The sequence below is a fragment of the Alligator mississippiensis genome, chromosome 5 (assembly GCF_030867095.1).
Source record: "Alligator mississippiensis isolate rAllMis1 chromosome 5, rAllMis1, whole genome shotgun sequence".
Taxonomy (NCBI): domain Eukaryota; kingdom Metazoa; phylum Chordata; order Crocodylia; family Alligatoridae; genus Alligator; species Alligator mississippiensis.
The window spans coordinates 1962066-1981842 of NC_081828.1; the positions used below are offsets into that span (position 1 = coordinate 1962066).

The 19777-nt window shown below is 56.3% G+C and overlaps 1 protein-coding gene across 2 annotated transcripts in view; it reads right to left on the minus strand.

Annotated features, from left to right (window-relative positions):
* Positions 1-19777, minus strand: part of KIF2C (kinesin family member 2C) — a 29399-nt gene that overhangs the window by 608 nt on the left and 9014 nt on the right. The window contains exons 5-21 of one of the 2 annotated variants that reach the window (XM_006273906.4): positions 19218-19265; positions 17849-17971; positions 16616-16729; positions 16011-16111; positions 14597-14692; positions 12582-12636; positions 12328-12490; positions 11512-11602; positions 10283-10346; positions 9997-10088; positions 9618-9760; positions 7829-8033; positions 6735-6845; positions 5679-5746; positions 1212-1323; positions 1000-1116; positions 315-438 (exon numbers count right to left, since the gene is read on the minus strand). In XM_006273906.4, the coding sequence (XP_006273968.1) occupies positions 315-438; positions 1000-1116; positions 1212-1323; positions 5679-5746; positions 6735-6845; positions 7829-8033; positions 9618-9760; positions 9997-10088; positions 10283-10346; positions 11512-11602; positions 12328-12490; positions 12582-12636; positions 14597-14692; positions 16011-16111; positions 16616-16729; positions 17849-17971; positions 19218-19265 (1827 nt within the window). The remainder of the gene's footprint in view (positions 1-314; positions 439-999; positions 1117-1211; positions 1324-5678; positions 5747-6734; positions 6846-7828; positions 8034-9617; positions 9761-9996; positions 10089-10282; positions 10347-11511; positions 11603-12327; positions 12491-12581; positions 12637-14596; positions 14693-16010; positions 16112-16615; positions 16730-17848; positions 17972-19217; positions 19266-19777) is intronic. The other variant, XM_014607416.3, reaches the window with a different exon arrangement.

Sequence of the window (19777 nt, forward strand, 5' to 3'; positions counted from 1 at the left end):
CCTACATCCTGTCAAGGGGAGGCAGATTCCCCCACTGAGCTCTGCCATGGGCCAGGCACAGGCTGTGCAGCTGGCGAGCTGGGATGCTTCCAGCCCCCGCACTGGGCTGGCCGTGTTGGGAGCCAGGGGTCTGCAAGCACCACTCCCCTTCCTCTGCACCACTCCACGAACGAGTAAGAGATGCCAGCGAGAATCCCACTGGTCACTGCAGGTGCCTGGATGCTGCCTTCACCCCAGACTGCCCCCACCCAGCCCTCCTGCCAGCCACGGGATGTGCAGAAGGGAGCAGGAGGCATCTGGAGGGGCACCCGTACCTAGGATCCCGAAGGCACGCCTCGTCTCCTCCTTCAGCAGGCACACGGCTTGGCTGACAAAAGTCTCCAGGTCGTAGTCTGGCTGCTCTGTCATTTCCAGCAGGTCGTCGCACTGGGTCATTTTCTGCGTTCGGGAGCGAGGTGTAAGGAGAGGGACAGGTGTTAACGTGGCCGTCGCCTGTGATGCTGGGAGCAGTTTGGGGCCAAGGGCAGCACCGGCAGCAAGGGCAAGCCAAAGGGCAGCGCTCCGAGCCGCTTGTTCTGAGCCCTAAGTGCAGCCAGCCCGCTCCAGCTAGAACCCTGCTCCCCCAGGTCACAGCGCGGGAGATATGGCCAAGCTGAACCGTTTTGAGACCGTGTACATCTAAACAGCCAGATCAGGACAGCTGCTGCTCACAACACAAGAAGTAGGGTGCACGTGTGCGTGTGCGTGCAGGCTCAGAACTGGCACTCTGAGAAGCAGGGTGTGCGCACGTGCGCAGGGGCCTTAACGACGCTGAGGACCACTGGGTTATGCCCCAAGTTTGCAGCGTCTTGGTGTCAATACAAATCGGTCGGTGTGAAAAGTAACTGGTAAGAGAAAGGGCTGGGCATCGTCCAACACGTTGCCCAGGGTCCATCCCCACCCCGGCTCCCAGGCCGCCCCGCCTGCTTATCGTTATCGGCAGCGCACCCCTCCCCTCACCTGTCTCAGCTCCCGGAGCTCCTCCACGGCCTTCTCCTCCAGCTCGCTGATCTGCGTCATGGCGTAGCGGAAGCTGGACATGTGGGGAGAGAGCTCCTCTTCGTCCTTGCCCAGGTGCTGTTTGGGGGGAGGGAGAGCAGACCCAGGTGAGCCCAGAGACGTCATTCGCCCTGCGCCAAACCCAGGCAGCTCCTCCCCTGCCAGCCACGTACCTCAAGTTGCGGGCCTGACCCTTCCTCGCTGATCTCTGCCTCCTCGCTCTCCGTCTCCATGCGGGTCTGCATCTCGCCGGCGCCTCCGTTGTGAGGGCTGAGCTCTTTCACCCTGGGAAGGGGAAGGATTGCATCAGGGCCAGGCCGAGGGTCACGCAGGAGCTGCTGAGAACAGCTCTGCAACAACCAGGCTCCGTGCAGGGAAGGAGGGTGCCGTCAGTGACTGCAATGCGCTTCCCCTGTGCCCGTTCTGTGTGGTAACCCTCGGGACCCCTCCTGTCACCAAATCACCCACGGCCCCTGTGGCAGACAAGCTGCTGACGTCACTGGCGCTCTGCTCCACGTGGAACCAAGCCTCTCTCCGATCACACCGACCTGATGCCAGCTGGAGCCGGACGTGAACCAGACACAGAGATCAGCTGCCCCATGCCCCGGGCACGCTCTACTGAGGCCATGACGCACAAGAGCCTCCATGCATTGACCTGGCACGGTCCCAAGGGAGCTGCAGTCTGCTGTCCACAGCTGCTACGTCCACCTGCCAGCTCCCCGCCCCGAAGCCACGAGGGATCTGGGCCAGGGACTGCCAGTCGGGGCATGTGAGCCAGGTGGGCCGAGTCAACAAAGCCCCGGAGAGGGCAAGTGCGAAAAGCCTGGGCCCTCGTGGTTGTCGGCGGCAGGCTGGAGGCCATGGCTGCCCCGGGTCACCAGGGGGGCCTGAGCAGGGAGGAGCTCCCTCCTTGCCCCAGAGGCAGCCAGGGTTGGGGCTTCAGCGCATCTCTGCAGCCCCGGCCCAAGAGTCCCCCCAGCGCCAGGCCAACAGCATTGCTTCGTACAAGAGATCTGTCAGTCCAGAGGCCGAGTCCCTGGCGTGGTAGGCAGTGTGGCACACGCCTGGGATATGGGACACCTGAGCTCACGCCCGTTCCCAGGGCAGCACCCTGACTGGGGAGGGACCTGGTGCTGGCAGAGGAGTCGTAGCCGAGTTGGTTCAGAGACGAGTGCCTCCCCCCGGAGCCTGCTCGTGGATCCAACCGAGACAGCGTGCAAGGGCCTGCGGGAGCCTGCCGAGCCCAGCCCCAGCCCCGAGTCATCCAGAGCGATTACTGGGGAAGAGGGGAGTCAGCCCGACCTCCCAGCACCCCAGAAACCCCCCACACAGGCTGCTGGCTTCTGTCTGCACTGCTCTCCGAGGCGCCTGAATCACTCTGCGGGTCGGAGGCTTGGGCACCAGCTGGGCCCGGAGATGCCATGAGGCTGCAAGGGGCTCGAGTCAGGCGTTGCCAAGCCCAAGTTGGATTAGAGAGGAGAGAAGAGTCAGCAGGAGACCGAAAAGGCTTGGCCTCCTCAGCTGGGAAAGCAGATGGATGAGGCGTGCCAGAGAGGGCGACAGCAGCACCAAGAGTGCGAACAAAAACAGGGAACTGCTCATCGCTTCCCAGAACGCTAGAACCAACGTCCCGAGATTGGCAGGGGACGCGTTTAAAACTAACAAGACTAACTAAGGAGGCTCGTCAGGGAGGCCCTGAAGGGCTACAACCCCAAGGGGAGGGGAGTTCAGGAAGAGTGGCTGCTCCTCAAGGGAGCGATCCTGGATGCACAAGCAAAGTCCATCCTGTCTCGGAGGAAAGGCAGCAAGAGGGCACAGCAGCCCCCCTGGCTCTCCAGGGAACTGGCAGACCTCCTGTGTCTTAAAAGGAAGACCTACAAAGGATGGAGGACTGGAACCACCTCCAAGGAGGAATACTTTGCTCTGGTCCGGACCTGCACAGAGCAAACCAGGAAAGCCAAGGCTGCGACTGAACTCCAGCTAGCTACAAATATCAAGGACAATAAAAAGTCCTTTTTTAGATACGAGGGGAGCCGGAGGAAAGCAAGGGCAACACTGGACCCCTGCTAAACCAGATGGGACGACTGACAACCGATGCCCAGGAAAAAGCCAACTTGCTAAATGGGTATTCTGCATCAGTTTTTCACCACTCCCGTGGGACGCCCCTGCACACTGCAGGACAGGGAGACCCAGGTGAGGGAGATCCCCTGCCCTCCATCAGTGCTGACCTCACGAAGGAACACCTTGAGAGGCTGGACACCTTCAAGTCAGCCGGTCCTGATGGGTTACACCCCAGGAAACTCAAGGAGCTGGCAAGCATCATAGCCCAGCCTCTGGCACGGATCTTGGAGAGCTCCTGGCGCTCTGGTGAAGTATCTGAAGACTGGAAGAAGGCCACGTGGTGCCTATCTTCAAGAAAGGGCGGAAAGTGGATCTGGCAAACTACAGGCCCATCAGCCTGATCTCTATCCCGGGGAAGGTCTTGGAAAAAATTATCAAAGAGGCCATCCTTCACGGACTAGCTGACGGCAATATCCTGAGGGATAGCCAGCACGGGTTTGTTGCGGGTAGGTCTTGCTTGACCAATCTCATTTCCCCCTACGACCAGATGACCTATCACCTGGACAAGGGGGAAGAGATTGACGTCATATACCTTGACTTTAAAAAAGCCTTCGATCTGGTATCCCACGATCACCTCTTGGCAAAACTGCCTAACTGCAACTTCAACCTCATCACGATCCACTGGCTGGGGAACTGGCTCCGTGGTCGGACCCAGAGGGCGGTGGTTGACAGTACCCAATTGCCATGGTGCGCAGTGACCAGTGGGGTCCCTCAGGGCTGTCCTAGGGCCTTTACTTTTTAACATCTTTATCAATGATGTGGACATTGGAGTCAGAAGCGGACTGGCCAAGTTTGCCGAAGACACCAAACTCTGGGGTAAAGCATCCACATGTGAGGACAGGAGGGCGATCCAGGCCGACCTGAACAGGCTCATGAAATGGGTGGACGAGAACCTGAAGCAGTTTAACACTGAAAAATGCACGGTTCTCCACCTCGGGAGGAAAAACCTGCAGCATGCAGGTATGGGCTCGGCAGTGCTACGCTGGCTAGCACCACGGATGAAAGGGACTTGGGGGTCAGGATTGACCACAAGATGAACGTGACCCACCAATGTGATGCTGCGGCTAGGAAAGCGAGCAAAACGCTGGCTTGCATCCACAGATGCTTCTCAAGTAAATCCCGGGACATCATCCTCCCCCTGTACTCGGCCTTGGTGAGGCCACAGCTGGAGTACTGCGTCCAGTTTTGGGCTCTGCAATTCAAAAAGGATGTGGAAAAGCTTGAGAGAGTCCAGAGGAGAGCCACGCGCATGATGAGAGGTCAGGAAAACAGACCTTATGAAGAGAGGCTGAGAGCCCTGGGGCTCTTTAGCCTGGAGAAGCGCAGGCTCAGGGGTGATCAGGTGGCTGTCTATAAGTTCATCAGGGGTGACCACCAGGATCTGGGGGAACGTCTGTTCACCAGAGCGCCCCAAGGGATGACGAGGTCGAACAGTCACAAACTCCACCGTGACCGATTCAGGCTGGACATAAGGAAGAACTTCTTTACAGTCTGAGCCCCCAAGGTTTGGAAACCGGAGGTGGTTCAAGCAGTTGAATGCCTTCAAGATACATTTGGATGCTTATCTTGCTGGGATCCTATGACCCCTGCTGACTTCCTGCCCCTGGGGCGGGGGGCTGGGCTCGATGATCCTTCAGGGTCCCTTCCAGCCCGAATGTCTATGAAAGACACTGTATTTTTTTTTGTGCAGCGTGTAGCTCACTTGGGGAACTCCCTGCCGCAGGAGTGCGAGAGGCAGAGAGCAGAGCCAGGTTCAAGAGGGGGCTGGACAGATCCATCAGATCAAAGGGTCAGGGATGTGTCTGCCGACATGCTGGAACCAGACAGGTGTGAACAGGGAACGTCTAGAGCCATCTGTTGCCGTTCACACGCTCCCTGCCTCAAGCATCCGCTCCTGCCAGTGGTGGAGACCAGCCTCCTTGTACCATGCTGCCGTGGGCCGTGGGCCTTAGGCCCCCCCACCCCCCAGAAAGGTGGCTGGTGAAGCACTGGAACGGGTCCCTAGAGAAGTGATGGAGTCTCCATCCCTGGAGGTTTTTACAGCCCAGCTAGACAAAGCCTTGGCTGGGATGATGTAGTTGGGGCTGGTCCTGCTTGGAGCAGGGGTTGGACTAGATGTGATCCTGAGATCCCTTCAACCCTCATTTTCTGTGATTCTGTGAAAACTTTATAATCAAGGAAATTCCCGCAGGCGGAGAAGCGTAGAGAACAAGGCCGAGGGGCAGCATCTCACCGACAACGTTGCATCAGATTCCGTATTCGTGGGACTCCCTGTAGGATCCGAACCCCGGCCACCTTCAAACAGGCCCAGGGGGAGAAAGCACCAAGGTGGTCCCCACGAGCCTGGAACACTTCTCTGCTCTGCCACCCACCCCTGGGACCGGGGCGAGCTAGCACCCGTGTCTCCCCCACGTGAAGTGGAGACCCTGCAGCCTCATGGGCGTGTTGCCAAGGTCAACACAGAACAGCGGTACAGGCAGAACTTTGCTCGGGTGAAGCCGCTGCGCGAGGAGCGTTACCTGTCGGCGTATCTCAGGGTGTTCAGGGTGTATTCACAAGAGCTCATACCGGGTGAAATCATGGCGATCTGCAAATACACAGGAGGTTGTTACAGGCCACGTGGGCTCCTGCCGGCGAGACAACATGGGGCAAACGTCCCAGCCAGACGGCTTAGCGACCTGCTGTTTTACAGCCCGGGTTCAGACAAGATGACTTCTTTCTTCTAAAGCTAGGGCGTGAAACTTGGGCTGTGTGGATTAATGGCGGGCCAGTCTGCGGGCTGGATCAGGCCTGCAGATTGTCCCTGCGTGCTGGATCCACAGCATGGGGCTGGTTCGGTACAGGCGCCGCAGGCAGCTTATGCCCTGGACCAGCCCCCTAACGCCGCCAGCCCCATGCTCCTGGTCCAGGACAGACCCCAGCTGGGACAAACAGGCAGCACTGGGGTCTGGGTGCCAGGGCTCTGTAGGCTGGATCTTTGACCCCCAAGACGTTCGATTTCTAGACCTCAACTTAATCAGCTCTTCACCCTTGCTTGCTATAATCCAGGCTCCTGTTGCACGTTGTCTGGCAGCAACAGACTTCCGAGCTGGGGAAACTGGGTTGTACAGGCAGCCCTGCTATTTGCTGGCTTTTTTCACCTTGGGCAACTGAACTGTGGCACAGCAAGACGTCTGCCACCTCTCCACAGGGCCCGGAGCGCAGAGAGCTCCACCAGTTCAGCATTCAGCACCTCGCTCCAGTCCCGCTCCCGCTGTTGCAGGCCAGCAGGCGCTTAGTAAACTTGCTGGTGTGGGAGCTATTCCTTCTGGCTTCTGCAGGGGGTTGATAACTAAACTCTGAATGCAGAGCGGCTCTTGGTAGCATCAGCCGGAAGGAACTAGCTCAGCTGGGGAAGTTTCCAGGGAAGAAAATTAAATCTTTCACTTGCAAAGTGACTAGATTTGGGCTGGCATCGTTAAGAAAGGTCCAGTCACTTTTAGACACCTGCTTTTCTGAGTGATCAGCTGCCTAAATCCGACAGGCTTAGGAGCTGGAATCGGGCACCAGGTTTGTCCGCGAAGCGCTGTGCTCACCATGCAGGTCCGGGAGTTGGCGCCTATAAAGGAGTCCCGCAGCACCTGGGTCAGCTTGCTCTCCCGGAACGGCGTGTGGGACTTATTCTGGCCGAGCGCGCGGATGCACTCCTAGAAATAAACCACGGGAGTCTCGTCAATGCAGCGTCTCCCGCCAGCGCGCTGCGGCGCTACACGGCTGCTGTGGCACCACCCCGAGGGCTCCGTCAGGGTCAAGGTCCACTGGGTAGAGACTCTGGCAGCGACACTGGCCCCAAAGAGCTTCTCAATCTGCAGGAGCTCCACGCAATGGCTTAACTGCTTTGGCTTTCACACACGGTCGCCTTGAGCACTGCCTGGCACTGCTGCTGTCGGGAGCCCTGCACACCCCTCACCCCTTTCTGCTGCGCTGGGTACGTCCCTACAGTCCTCCTCACAGATGCTTTGTGAACTGGGCTGAACTGCTTCTGTGACCAACGACCAGCACGCGAGAGGAGCAGGGACAGTTTCACGGGAGATGCGTAGGGCAGCGACCGCTCGGTGCTAAAGCGACCGCGGGAAAGAACAAGGGTCACAGGTTGTGACTCGGTTTCCCTGCTCGACTGGCCAAGAGATCGTTCTCTCAAAGAAATGGGCAGGAATACAGACATCTGACTTATATAAGACTCCACATGACGGCACAGGGGTGGGAGTCCCAAACTCGCCTCAGACCATGAGAACGGATTCTGAGGGGCCGGCGAGCATGTCTGCTCTCCGCTGTTTGCAGCTGCTCTTGGTAATGACACCCAATTGCCAAGATCCCAATAAGCTGGTGTCTAGTTCAGAGGACCTGGCTTTGGCTTCTTTTGCACTTCTCCAGATAAAAATAAAAGCCGCCAGAGACATCCCGGGAGTGACAGCGTCACCATTCTCTGCCCTCCAACATTACACCGTGACTGCTAATAAGCCACGTAGCTTAAGCGCAGAGACAGGCAGGCCCTTGGGGGACTTTTTTGCTCTGTCTCCGTGTCCAAGTGCTCCGTAAGAAACTGCTCTGTGCTGGGAAGAATGTGCCGGCCACGCCACGCCAAGAGGACGCTCCCATCTAGGCACTGCTCTTACGGGTGACTCCCTACCTTCAGGGCCAGCAGGCTCTTGTTGATCTCTGCCCCTTCCATGCGTGTCTGCCGGTCGGCGCTGGAGGTATCTGCACCCCGCTCGTTCCCAGCCAAGTCCACCAAGGAAAACTTGCCATGAAGCTTCCCACGGCGGCGGAGGAGGATCTGGAAGCAGGCGTGGGACCGGGAGGAGCTGGAGTTCGCAAAGGTCTGCCCGGATGTCCTGCAGGGAGGGGTACAAAGACAGGAGGAGTTCAGGAGTCCAGACATCTCTGGGGCGAGCACTAGGTAAGCTGGCCTCAAGTCACGCAGCCAGACAGACAGTGGCACGGTCTAGCTGCCTTGCTCGTTATTTCACACAGGCTGATACGAGATGTGACCAATGTCCAATTCCTGCAGCTCAATTCAATCCACTCCTAACCCCTCCTCGCAGCCCCTCCCGAGCCCACCACTCCCCGTCCTGGCTCTGCTTCGGACTTCCCATTGAGCCGTTCAGACCTGGAAGCCGTGCACTGCAGGCTGTCCCTCCCATACAGGAGTGTTTCTCCCGGGCAGCACTTCTGACACACCAAGTCCAGGCTCCGGCTCAGCCCTTTGCGCTACACAACGGGCCCCGTCACCTGCTCGTGACCAGCCCTTGCTCTCCTGAGGAAGCGGAGCTGGCCCGTCACCCCGGTCCTGCACTACAAGTCCTCGCAGGGCCTAGCACCAGGGATGGGATCTGCTTTCCCTTGGCCTCTTAAACCAATCCATTCCCCCACCGGCTATGTTAGTGGCCAGGCCAAGCCCTGCCCACAGCCCTCATGTGTCAGGTCCACACAACGCAGAGCTGGGCGCGCACTTTGCTGCAAACGCACCCATTAGATCTGCAGGCTGGACTGGACCTCTGCATGGTTTGTGAGCACTGGAGGGTCCCCAGGGCCAGTTTGGGTTTGCTACTTGCTTTGGTGAGCATGTATATGTATGGCTGTGGACCATTAGCTAAGGGGCACGTGAGCTACTGAAAGCTCCCCTGCTCCCAGTCTTCAAATCTCCATTACCGTTACTAGGAAGGGTGGGGCATATCAATCAAATCAAATGCTGCTTGCTGCCAAAAGAGATGGTAGGGTCACCTCCCCACCCTTCCCTCAGGGAACTGGGTAAGAAAAAGCTCTACAGATGGGGCTGCCGCAGGGGAAAGAAGTAGAGTTTGGAAGTAGGTTTTTTAAGAGCAGTTTGTGCTTCAGCCTCAGAGCACGGGAAGGGGAGGGGAGAGACTCACATCTGGAGTGCAATCCCGACTGCCTTCGCCAAAGCAAGCTGCAAACAGGCTGGAAGGGCAGTGTGCTGTCCCGGGAGCCTGGCCAGCTGCTGGTTACCGTCTCACCTGGAGGAGATGCTTCTCACAGCGGCACAGGGCAGAGAGCAGCCACACAGGGCAAAAGCAGCAGCCTGAAGTTGTGCTGCCCCTCCTGACCCTAGGGCAAGCAGGGCCTCAGCTCTCGGCTGCCCAGCGAGGTCTGTGCTGCAGCGTGCCCGACAGGCCTCGAGAAGCTCCTGATAGGCAGGTGCTGACTGAGAGGCCTTTAAGGAGACAGACAGAGGTCTCTACAGGCTTTTCATAAAACAAGCCACCCCTTACAGTATCTGTGCCCTGCCATGTACCACACTGACTGATCTTACTCCCCTGGGAAGCGAAGGGTGCGCTCGTCACAGGGGAGTGCTGTTAGCCAACTCCCATCTGAAGCCTGGTCAAGCGGCCGAAGTTATGGATGGTCCAGTTCTCATAGGAGCTAGAAAGAAACTGCTGCTTCCTCTGGAGACGAACCTGCAGGCACTGCCCATCTCGATCATCTTGATGACGTCCTCAGCGCAGCCGACCTGGCGCTCTTGGAGGCCGACCACCTGGACCTGCTGCTTGCCGTCTTCCAGCACCCGGAGCTTTGCCTTCTTGTTCAGTAGGTCGAACACCTGGATTGAAGCACAACGATGGTTCCTTTCCTCGGGTCCGTCTCCCTACCCACGTCTCGAAGGGAAGCAAAGCCCAGTGCCACAGTGGCAGACCAGCAACACGTCACCCAAACGTCCCCATTCAATCATTCCAGAGGCACGAAAGGCCCAGCACCCAACAGGGATGTGCAGGCAGGAAGTAAAAAACACGTCAAATGCAAGTAAGTGATTTAAGCTACAGATGCGCAACGTCTCACCTTCCCATTATAGATTTCAAAGAACGTCACGTAGACTTCCAGGCTCATGTTCCTGTACCGTGGCTGGCCCTGGAGGAGGAAGACGTCCCGTGCTAACAGGGAAAGGAGGCAGTAGTCAGCTAGATCACAGACCAGTCCCAGCTGCATCCTTATATATATATTTATTTGTAAGGACCTTCAAAGGTCTTACAGGCTTCACTATAATAGATATGACCCAAGCGCACACATGCGTGTGCATGCACAGAGACGCACTGGTTTCTAGTTCAAACCCTTAGAAGCAACTTACATGCAAACGCATAGATCCCCTTGGAAGCATTCTGAGCTCTCCCTGAGAAATCTCCTCCCATGGTCTATGAAATAAAGGCAGGTCATTACTGAGAAGTCAGGCTAGCAAGATACCGCACCCCCCCCAATACATTGCACTCTGAGCCAGGGACAAACGTAACCTGCCGAAATGGAGATCCCGCCTATAGCGTGTGCACGTAAAAACACACCTTGTTTCATACAAGTATTGGGGCTTCTACACTTCTCACGTGACACATGATCCTCACACCTCATTGTGTAGGCTGGCACCCTGGTCTCATAGGCTGGGGATTGTAACGTGACCAAGATGCCAGAGCTAGGGGTCGTAACATGAAACTAGCAGGGAAGGAGTTTAAAATTAACACCAGGAAGTTTTTCCCCCCAGTGTGTCACTGATGCGTGGGACTCGTTTCCACTAGATGTGGTGGAAGCCAAGAGTGTAGCCAGATTCACCAAGGGACTGGACCCATGCTTGGAGGAAAAGGGCATCAGTAGCCATTGAGCCCGGGAGCGAGGGGCACGGCCTCTGCATCAGCCCTTCGATGCTGGAGGCTGCAAGGGGGAGAGGAACAGGGGAAACCTGCTCAGCCCCAGTCACTCTCCCTCCCAGCCTCCGCCACTGTGTGACGCAGGAGACTGGCCGAGATGGGCCTAGGGTCTGACCCAGGACAGGGCAGTGCTTATGCTCATATATTAAAATGTGCCAATTTGAGACAGAGCCCTGCATAACGGATCCCCCTGCTCTTCACGGGCTGCACAGTTAGAGTCAGCAGTATGACTTTTCCTGCCCACCAAAAGGCAGCAACTGCTGCCTTCCACTGTAGATTCAACATTATTGGCCCATTTGCTGGCAAGTGACCAGTCTCCCCCACGTGCCAATTCAGTTCCAAGTTCAATAACTGTGTCTACAAAACTCCATAAGCCATGAGACGATGACCAGGCCAGGATCCTCCCTTCCACGCCCACAGGCCTGGGGGTTCAGATACTCTGCCTATTCAGTCAGGCATTCTGTATGCAAGCCCCAGGTCCGGAGACCTGGGAGTTCGGATGCCCCCAGGCACACTTGATCTTAGCCACGTGGCCTATTGCTGTCATTTTAAAGGATGATAAAAAAAGAAGATGCAGTTTCCAGAGGAAATCACTGAGGAGTAACACAGTGTTGCACCAGGTAGGTTGGGCTAACTGGAGACACTGCAAAAGCCAAGCACTTACATGCGTTTTACCACTGCCCGTTTGGCCATATGCAAAACACGTGGCCTTCCCGCCCTCAAAGATCGTCTGCACGAGAGGCCTTGCGGTGAACCTGGGAATTCAGAACACAAAACCCAGAGCTCAGTGGGGGCAGACGACAGGACAAGGAGCGATGGGCTCCAGCTGCAGCAAGGGAAGTTGAAGTTAGATATTAAGAAAACACTCTCTGCTCCCAGGAATCCCAACAAAACAAACGATGCCACGAGTTAAAAAAACACTGGGGGTCAGGCTGATGCTGCATTGGGGTCAGGAAGGAATTTCCCCCCTGGTCAGACTGGTATGGACTGGGGCGGGGGGTTGCCTTCTGTGGCAGGGGCATGGCCTCTGCCTGGGATCTCTCGAGCGTATAGTAACAACGTTTGGAGCAGCGGGTCCCCTGCTTTCCCTGGGGCAGGTCCGGGTGCGATGCCTTGTGTTGTGTCAGGGCTGACTAGCTCTGCTAAGAGGCTGGGCAGTGGATTTCTGTGGGATGGTTTGGATAGGGCTGGGCCTGCCTGGGGTGGAGGGCTGGACCAGATGACCTCTGGAAGCCCCTTCCAGCCCGATTTCTCTTGGACTATGACTGAAACTTCACCAAGAGCCTTACTGGACGTACAGTCTGCTGGTTTCTAACCAAACTGGGGGTAGTCAGATGTGACCTTACAAGCACCTGTAGACCGAATGCCCCTAACTACGTAACCAGAGACAGCTGCTTTCAGTTTGCTAGCGAGACAGACTACATCTCACGGTGGAGACAGACGACGTCGTCTGTCTCCACCAAGTGGCAAAGTCCATTACCTATACACCATCTCGTTGGAGGCCGTTTCATCAAATGAGTAGTCGAATTTGAAGGCCTGGTTTTCCAGGTACTTGGTGAGGTCCACCTTCAACTTGGGCTCGTGCACCAGCAGGATGTTCTTGCTGGGAACTGTGATCACGTCACATTCCTTTTTGAGGCGCTCTGTTGAGGGCAACGTTCGGTACGTCACGCGAAGGAGGCCGTGTCCAACCCCCCTCAGAGCCCAGGGCAGGCTTCACCCGTACGCGCTTACCTTGCTTATTGAGGGGCCGCTTCCTCACGCAGACACAAATCCTGTGTTCTTCTATCTGGAGGAGAAGGACGACAGGTTACCAGAGACCGAGCAGAGAGCTCCAGGACTCCCCAGGCATGCGTGTGCCGTCTGAGGCTGAGCCTATGCCATGGAGTGGCTGCTGCTCAAACTATGGCAGCAGTGCTCAGGCGATGGGGCTGGTGGGGAGGACACAGCTCTGCTGGAAAGAACTTTTCTGCTGCTCGAGATTCACCTGCTCCTGAAAAGCGACAGCCGCTCTGCCGCGTGATCCCTTCCGACCAAGCCCTGCCAGCAGCCATCCATCATGAGAGACTGAGCCAGACAGAGGAGCTGTTTTTGCAGCTACTGGGCTGAATTCAGCCCATACAAGACTCCACAGATTTGATCGCCGATCAGGGCTGGCTTTGATCCCATCAGTCTGCAGTCAGTGGGGGGGCTGACTAGAGGAAAGGGCTACCCAAATGCCCATGGCTTGTACAAACATGATGCTGGCTGTAATCGCAGAATCATAGAAAACGAGGGTTGAAGGGAGCTCAGGAGGTCACATCTAGTCCAACCCCTGCTCCAAGCAGGACCTGCCCCAACTGCATCATCCCAGCCAAGGCTCTGTCTAGCCGGGGCTTAGACACCTCCAAGGATGGAGACTGCACCACCTCTCTGGGGAACCTCTTCCAGCGCTGCACCACCCTCCTGGTGAAAGTTTTTCCTAATATCCAACCTCAACTTCCCTTGCTGCAGCTTGAGCCCATTGCTCCTTGTCCTGTCGTCTGCCCCCACTGAGAACAGTCCAGCTCCATCCTCTTTGCACCCCCCTGCAGGGAGCTGAAGGCTGCTATTCAATCCCCCTCATAGTTTCATAGTAGCTAGGGTCAGGAGGGACCTGAACAGACCATCTCACCTGACCCCTGCCACAGGCAGGAATGGATGCTGGGTTCACAAGACCCCAGACAGGTGATCATCCAACCTCCTCTTGAATCTGCCCAAGGTAGGGGCGAGGACCACTTCCCTGGGAAGTTGGTTCCAGATTTTGGCCACCCGAACTGTAAAATATTGCCTTCTGATCTCTAACCTAAACCTATTCTCCATCAGCTTATGACCACTGTGGTGGGGTGGGGGAGACTTCTCTTCTCTGGACTAAATCAGCCCAGTTCCCTCAGCCGCCCCTCACCAGTCATGACCCCCAACCCCCAAACCATTTTTGTTGCCCTCTGTTAGACTCTCTCCAACGTGTCCACATCCTTTCTGTAGTGGGGGCCACAACTGGACCCGGGACTCCAGATGTGGCCTCCCCAGTGCAGAATAGAATCACTGCCCTTGATCTGCTGGCAGCGCTCCTCCCAGTGCAGCCCAGGATGCCGGTAGCCTTCTTGACAACTGCTGGCTCCTGTTCAGCTTCTTGTCCCCCATCACTCCCAGGTCCTTTTCTGCAGAGCTGCTGCCCAGCCAGTCAGCCCCCAGCCTGCACCGGTGCAGGTGATTGCTCTGTCCTAAGTGCAGGACTTTGCACTTATCCTTACTGAACTGCACAAGATTTCTTATGATCCAATCCTGCCTCGCAGGAGATGCCGTTGCCCCAATCACCCTTTGTGCAGCTTGCTGCGCGGCAGTGGAACACTACATGTGGTGGTCTGGAGTACAGCTTTGTCACCCTGGACTGAGCCTGACACGAGACAATCACTCCAGCTATCTGGGCGTTTAATGAAAGCTCGAGCAACTCCAGAGGTGATGCAACCCCCTTCGCTGCTTTGTCCACTGACCTGGTTTGAACGTTACCCTTAATGTTCAGCCCACAGCTCTGGTGCAGTAGGAATAAGCTCAGCCAGTCGAGCACGATGGGACTCTGTTCTAGCTCGTCCATACTTCTACTAGGTTAGGCTAAGCAAGTACCAAGGCCAACGTTTCTGGCCAGGTCGTAGCCACAGCCACAGCCACAGCATGATGAAAGGCAGAGTCCTGTGGTATTTCCACGGCAGTCAGTGACAACATGGACTCACCGGATCATCCATGGATATGGGCCGGCAGGCCAAAGTCGCTTGGAATTCTTTGATCATTCGTGCAAACTCCCAGTTCGGGCAGCTGCTGTCGAATTCCTGCAGGTCAGTGACAGACAATAAGGTACTTCAGCTGTTACAGGCCACAGCCAAGAGGGTGTTAAATACCAACACTAGGTGCCCTGGTCTCTACAGGGGAACCCCGTGGTGCTGCAAATCACCCGCTGGAACATTTAAGGCCGGACAGGGGGACTCGTCCCATGCAGCAGGAAGGACAACTTCCAAGGAGATGCGCAGTTGCATTCTGCTGCTGTTCCCCCTCCCTGCCTGCATTCACTGCCCTCCACCGAGACACCTGGGATTTCCCACTTCCAGCCCACTGCTGCCTCGCGGTACCACCACATCCAACGCGCTGGCCCTGTACAAAGCACAGCACAGCGACACTGGAGTCGGCAAGGGCTCCGCCACGCTGACAAAGACGCCACACTATAGAAAACTAAGGACAGTCAACCCAGCATTGAGCCAGCTCCCTGCTTTTTCTAGGGCCGTGATTCTCAGCCAGGGTGTTGCGGTACGCAGGGGTGCCTGGAGATCCTTTCAAGAGTGCCAAGCAGTGTTTGCACTGTTAGGATTCACAAGATAACCCCAGATTTCATTTAGGAATCTGTATTGCTAAAGTCATTCCGCCTGACTAGGGCTTGCTCAGCTCTTTGCAATGGGAGAATTCCTCTAATATTTTTTTCTATAGTCAAAAACAAGGAGTAAGAACACAGAGCTGGCATTTCCCAAGGGGTGTCTTGTATTTAAGAGGTTGAGAACCACTGATCTAGGGAGGGTAGCAGGAGAATCCTACACCAGCAGCTCTCCCTTGTGAGGCTTCATATGGCCAAGAGAAGAGAGGCCACGCAATAGAGATCTAGCATGGTCTACAGCCTCATTATCTGGTTACAAGCTCTGTAACCATATAACTAGCTCAGTTTGATCCGCCTGCCCTGCGATGAGGTTTGCCAGCAGCCTGCCTTACGCTGTCAACAAGCTCCAGAGCTGCACTTGGCACCAGGCTGCTTTCTAGGGCTAGCAGCAGGTAGCATAGCTGGCTCAGCTCAGACCCAGTGGAGCCAGGTGGAGTCTACTGGTGCAGCAAAACACCTGCAAGAACACTGCGAAGCTCCACCTGCTGCAGCGATCCCTGGACTGGCAGGAAAAACGCCGGTCAGGGAATTAACACACCCTCCCCCCACATCCAAAAATCAACTACCTGAGATCCTGAAAGAGATTCTATCCATGAGAAGAGCCCTTTAAAGAGTGCAAAGTAACCCGAAAAACCCATGCTCGATATCCAGCTTGCCCAATATGCGTACGCCAACCCGGCATGTTTCTCCGCTAGCTCTGTTTTATAAGCAGTGTCGTTCCCCACCTGTGCCCGTTTCGTCCTGATCTCACTGTTCTGAGCTCTCTTCTCTTCCCTCTTGTTCTTCATCTTCTCCATCTCTTTCACGATATTAGATTTCCTCCGAACTGGGAAAAAAAAGGACATATCCGTCACCCCTGAAAAGCAGTCCTGTCTAAAAAGAACCCCCGCCCTTTATCTAGGCCTGGGTTAATGACATCCCATTTGCACAGGAGCCCATCTTCCAGGGAACAATCCTTTGGTGTGGTCTGTTTTCTGTGCTGCCTTAGATTTCATAGACATTAGGGCTGGAAGGGACCTCGGAAGATCATCGAGTCCAGCCCCCCGCCCAAAGGGCAGGAAGTCAGCTGGGGTCACAGGATCCCAGCAAGATAAGCATCCAGTCTTCCCAGAAGACATCTACTTTGAAAAACCAGTTCAGGAGCCGGCACGTCAGAACAGATGCAGCTTGACAGCAAACAACATTTTAACTGGAAGCCACCAAGGGGTGTCTTCTCACCCCTAAGGCACTCTTGACTGAAGGCTGCCTCGAATATAGGGAAACCAAGTCCCAACAGATGCTGCTGCAATGCTGATCAACAAGCCCACCCTCCTCCCACTGCTCCCTGTACCTGGATACGAGGAAGAGCTGTTCCTGGCAGGTGGCAGTTGCTCTTCCACCATTTCGTTTGCCAGCAAGGATTCTGTAGCACAACGCTGCCTGCTAACCCGGGTTCGACTGATGGCTGAAGGGAAGTGGAGCAATGGAAGAGCATTGATCAGGCCTCAGAAGCGAGGACAGATGGTTTCCGTGTGCAAAGCCCAGAGGGCAGAGAGGGTTCAGGGAAAGGGGAAGAGAAAAGAGCTTGGGCCAAACAACAAAGGGCACAACCATAAAAAAGCACAAGGGCCATTCTCAGCCGTGCTAGGGCAGGGGGTGACAACGCTTTAAGAGCAGCAGCTGTGCAAGCTGAGCTCGCTCCAAACCAGGTCATGACACTCGTGACCCAGCAGCTGCTCCCCTGCACCGCTCAAGTCCTGGCTCCATGGGCTGTGTGACATCACTTAGCAGGCTGGGTCCGACCCACGGGCTGTAGCTTGCTGAGCCCCGCGTTGGGGTACTGCAGAATTCAAGTGCAAGATTGGCCTTTATGCTGCTGTACAACTCGTCTATAGGGACACGCTGCCTTCAGTTTAACAACCACGTGGCACTTTCATGTAGCCCCCCAGGCTCCCACCCAGCTGCCACTTGCTCCATCACTCTGGCTGCAGCAGCAGCACGGGTCTCCAGGCTCCCCCCCATCCCTCGGCTGCTGCTTCCTGCCCCCATCCCAGAGGGGTGGGGCAGGGCGGCACAGCACAGCACAGCCTGTGATAGTAAGGGACCTGGCGGCCTGGAACACCTGTGCTCACTGAAAAAAGCAGAAGAGAGGATGTAGCCTGTGACCGCGGAGCTGAGGGTAAGGCCAGGGCATGGGGAGTGCAGCAGCAGGGATGCCTGCCTGTGCCGCCTCCGGTGGCTTAGAAGTCAGACACCCTGCTTTAGGCAACAAGTGTGTTAACGGTGTGATCACATAGCATCGTTAGCTGCCTGTGCACCTGCAGTCTTCCCCTAGCCAGCCAGAGGTCCACCAAGCCCAAGAACTGCATCTAGTGACACCTGGCTACGCTGCCCCGATAAACCAAAGTCAGGTTTACTCCTGGGCGTGCAAACGATTGGCAACATTTACCTCCGTCGCATCAGGAGACTCTGCCAGGTGCCTCGAGACCCTCATCAACGGGCAGAACCTGCTTTCCAGCCGGGCACCAGCCTCTCACAACCCCTCCTGCTCTGCACGCAAAGCATTTACCAGCCAGCCACTCACCCGGAGCTGCCGCAGCGTTTCTTGCTTGCGTTGAAGTGGAAGGATCCACCTCCATCTCATTTTCCTGGAGCCTGCCCTGGGCCTCCGTGATGACAGACATCCTGGTGACTCTCCCACGCAAGGCTGCGAGGACAAGGAAAACGAGGTCAGTGTTTGTGGGCACTGGGCATGGAAAAGGCCCGAGTAGCACACGGCAGTACAGAAACTAATGTGGTTACACCAGTGGTGGCAGCATCTCGGAGGCTTTAGAGAAGTGAGGGAGGTGCAGTGGTGAGCTAGCCAGGCAGCTGGGTGAAAGGTGCTCGTGGGGGTGCCAGCAGCGGAAGACAAGACCGCTCAGATGGGACCTGCAGACCCAGGGGACTCCCTCCCTTGTCCCACTTGGCTCAGAGAATGCCAGGATTCATTAGTGCCCCACCGCCTGGCATCCTTGAAGTCCTTGTGCTGGCTCCCGAAGGGAAATGACAATGACTGCCCCTCTCGCTCTCCTGCCAGGTCTGGCATGAGGAAGCTGCTCCGGGGAAGCACTGTGCCCATCACCATAGCTGCAGCAATGCCCCCTTCACTTAACAGCTGTGGAGTTACTGCCTCTGTGACAACACTGCGCTGCCCCAGTGAGCTACTGGAAAAATGCAGGGAACATCCTCATGGTCATTCAAGACAGCAGCCAGCTTCCTACTTGGAGGAGCTCTGGGAGCTTCTCGACACTGGTGCCTTGGCTTAGGATTAGGATTGAGTCAGGGACCCTCCTAGGGAGCCCAGCCTGGGCAGCTGCACCTGCCTTGGGCTTCTGGCTGGCAAGCACTGCCCAGCTAGTTGACCGGCTTGCCTTCCCGAGCCAACAGGTCTGAGCTAGCCTGCTGCGGCCAGCCTCCTGGTCCCCGCTCCATCCCTGGACTCCATCTTCGAACATCCCTGTGGACCCATCTCCTGACCCCGCTTGGCTCTGTTCTCGGTTGATAACTTGGCATCTGATTCCCAGACCCTGCCCCTGGCTCATGCCATGGACTCTCCCTGGATTTCCTTCCAAATCTGGTAATTTGGCTCCTGAACTCTAACCCAGCCTCTGGCTCCAATCTTCCCCCAGTGGCCTAACCCCTAGGCCACACTGCCTATGACCTGGCCCCTTCGGACTGTTTGGCAAAGCAAGCAAATCAGACTGACAGTCTGCAGTCTAAAGCTTGGATGCCCCCTCTGATTGACCAATAATGATGCTGAAGCCAGAGTCAGACCCCCCCCTCCCCATTTGCACGTGAAGAATCAAGACTCCTTCCCCAGGTTTATGATTAGCAAGCATTCTGGGTAAGCCCTCTCCACAGCACTGGCAGTGGTGCCTGTGAAACATGCAGACCTCATCAGACCCCTTTACCTGGCAGCTGCTGGTCAGGTTCAGAGACCGTAGGTGTCACTTTTGCAACTTTAGGGACAAAACAGAAGGAGATGTTCATCACACTTGGAAAGGAAAGAGGAGATGCCACGCACCGCAAGGCACCACTTCCAAACCCAGGCTCGCCAGAGAGCCGGGCAGGAAGGCCACTCTGCTACAGAGCGAAGCTGCAGTCAGAGGTGGGGGCAGATTCGGTTTGTGGGGGTCTCACAGTACAGATCACTGCAAAAAGCTTCCAGGATTTACAAGCTTTGGGTTCGAGGTGACAGGGCCCACTGCACCCTGAGGGACTCCTGTTTCCTTACAGAGCTGCAATACCCAAAGCTGGGATTCAGCTTGCTCACCTTTATGCTACAGGGCTTGAACTGAGGTGAACTCAAGTGGCCTCGAGTGAGATTTGTTGGAGATAAGGGAAGGCTGAAAACACCCTGCTCTGCGAGCTGGCTTTGCTCTTGGAGATGGGGACCGCGTGCAGACTACATGCCCGACAGTCACGGGTCTCTGCTGCAGAAGAGCAGTGGGGAGCTCTGGATGGCACGTCC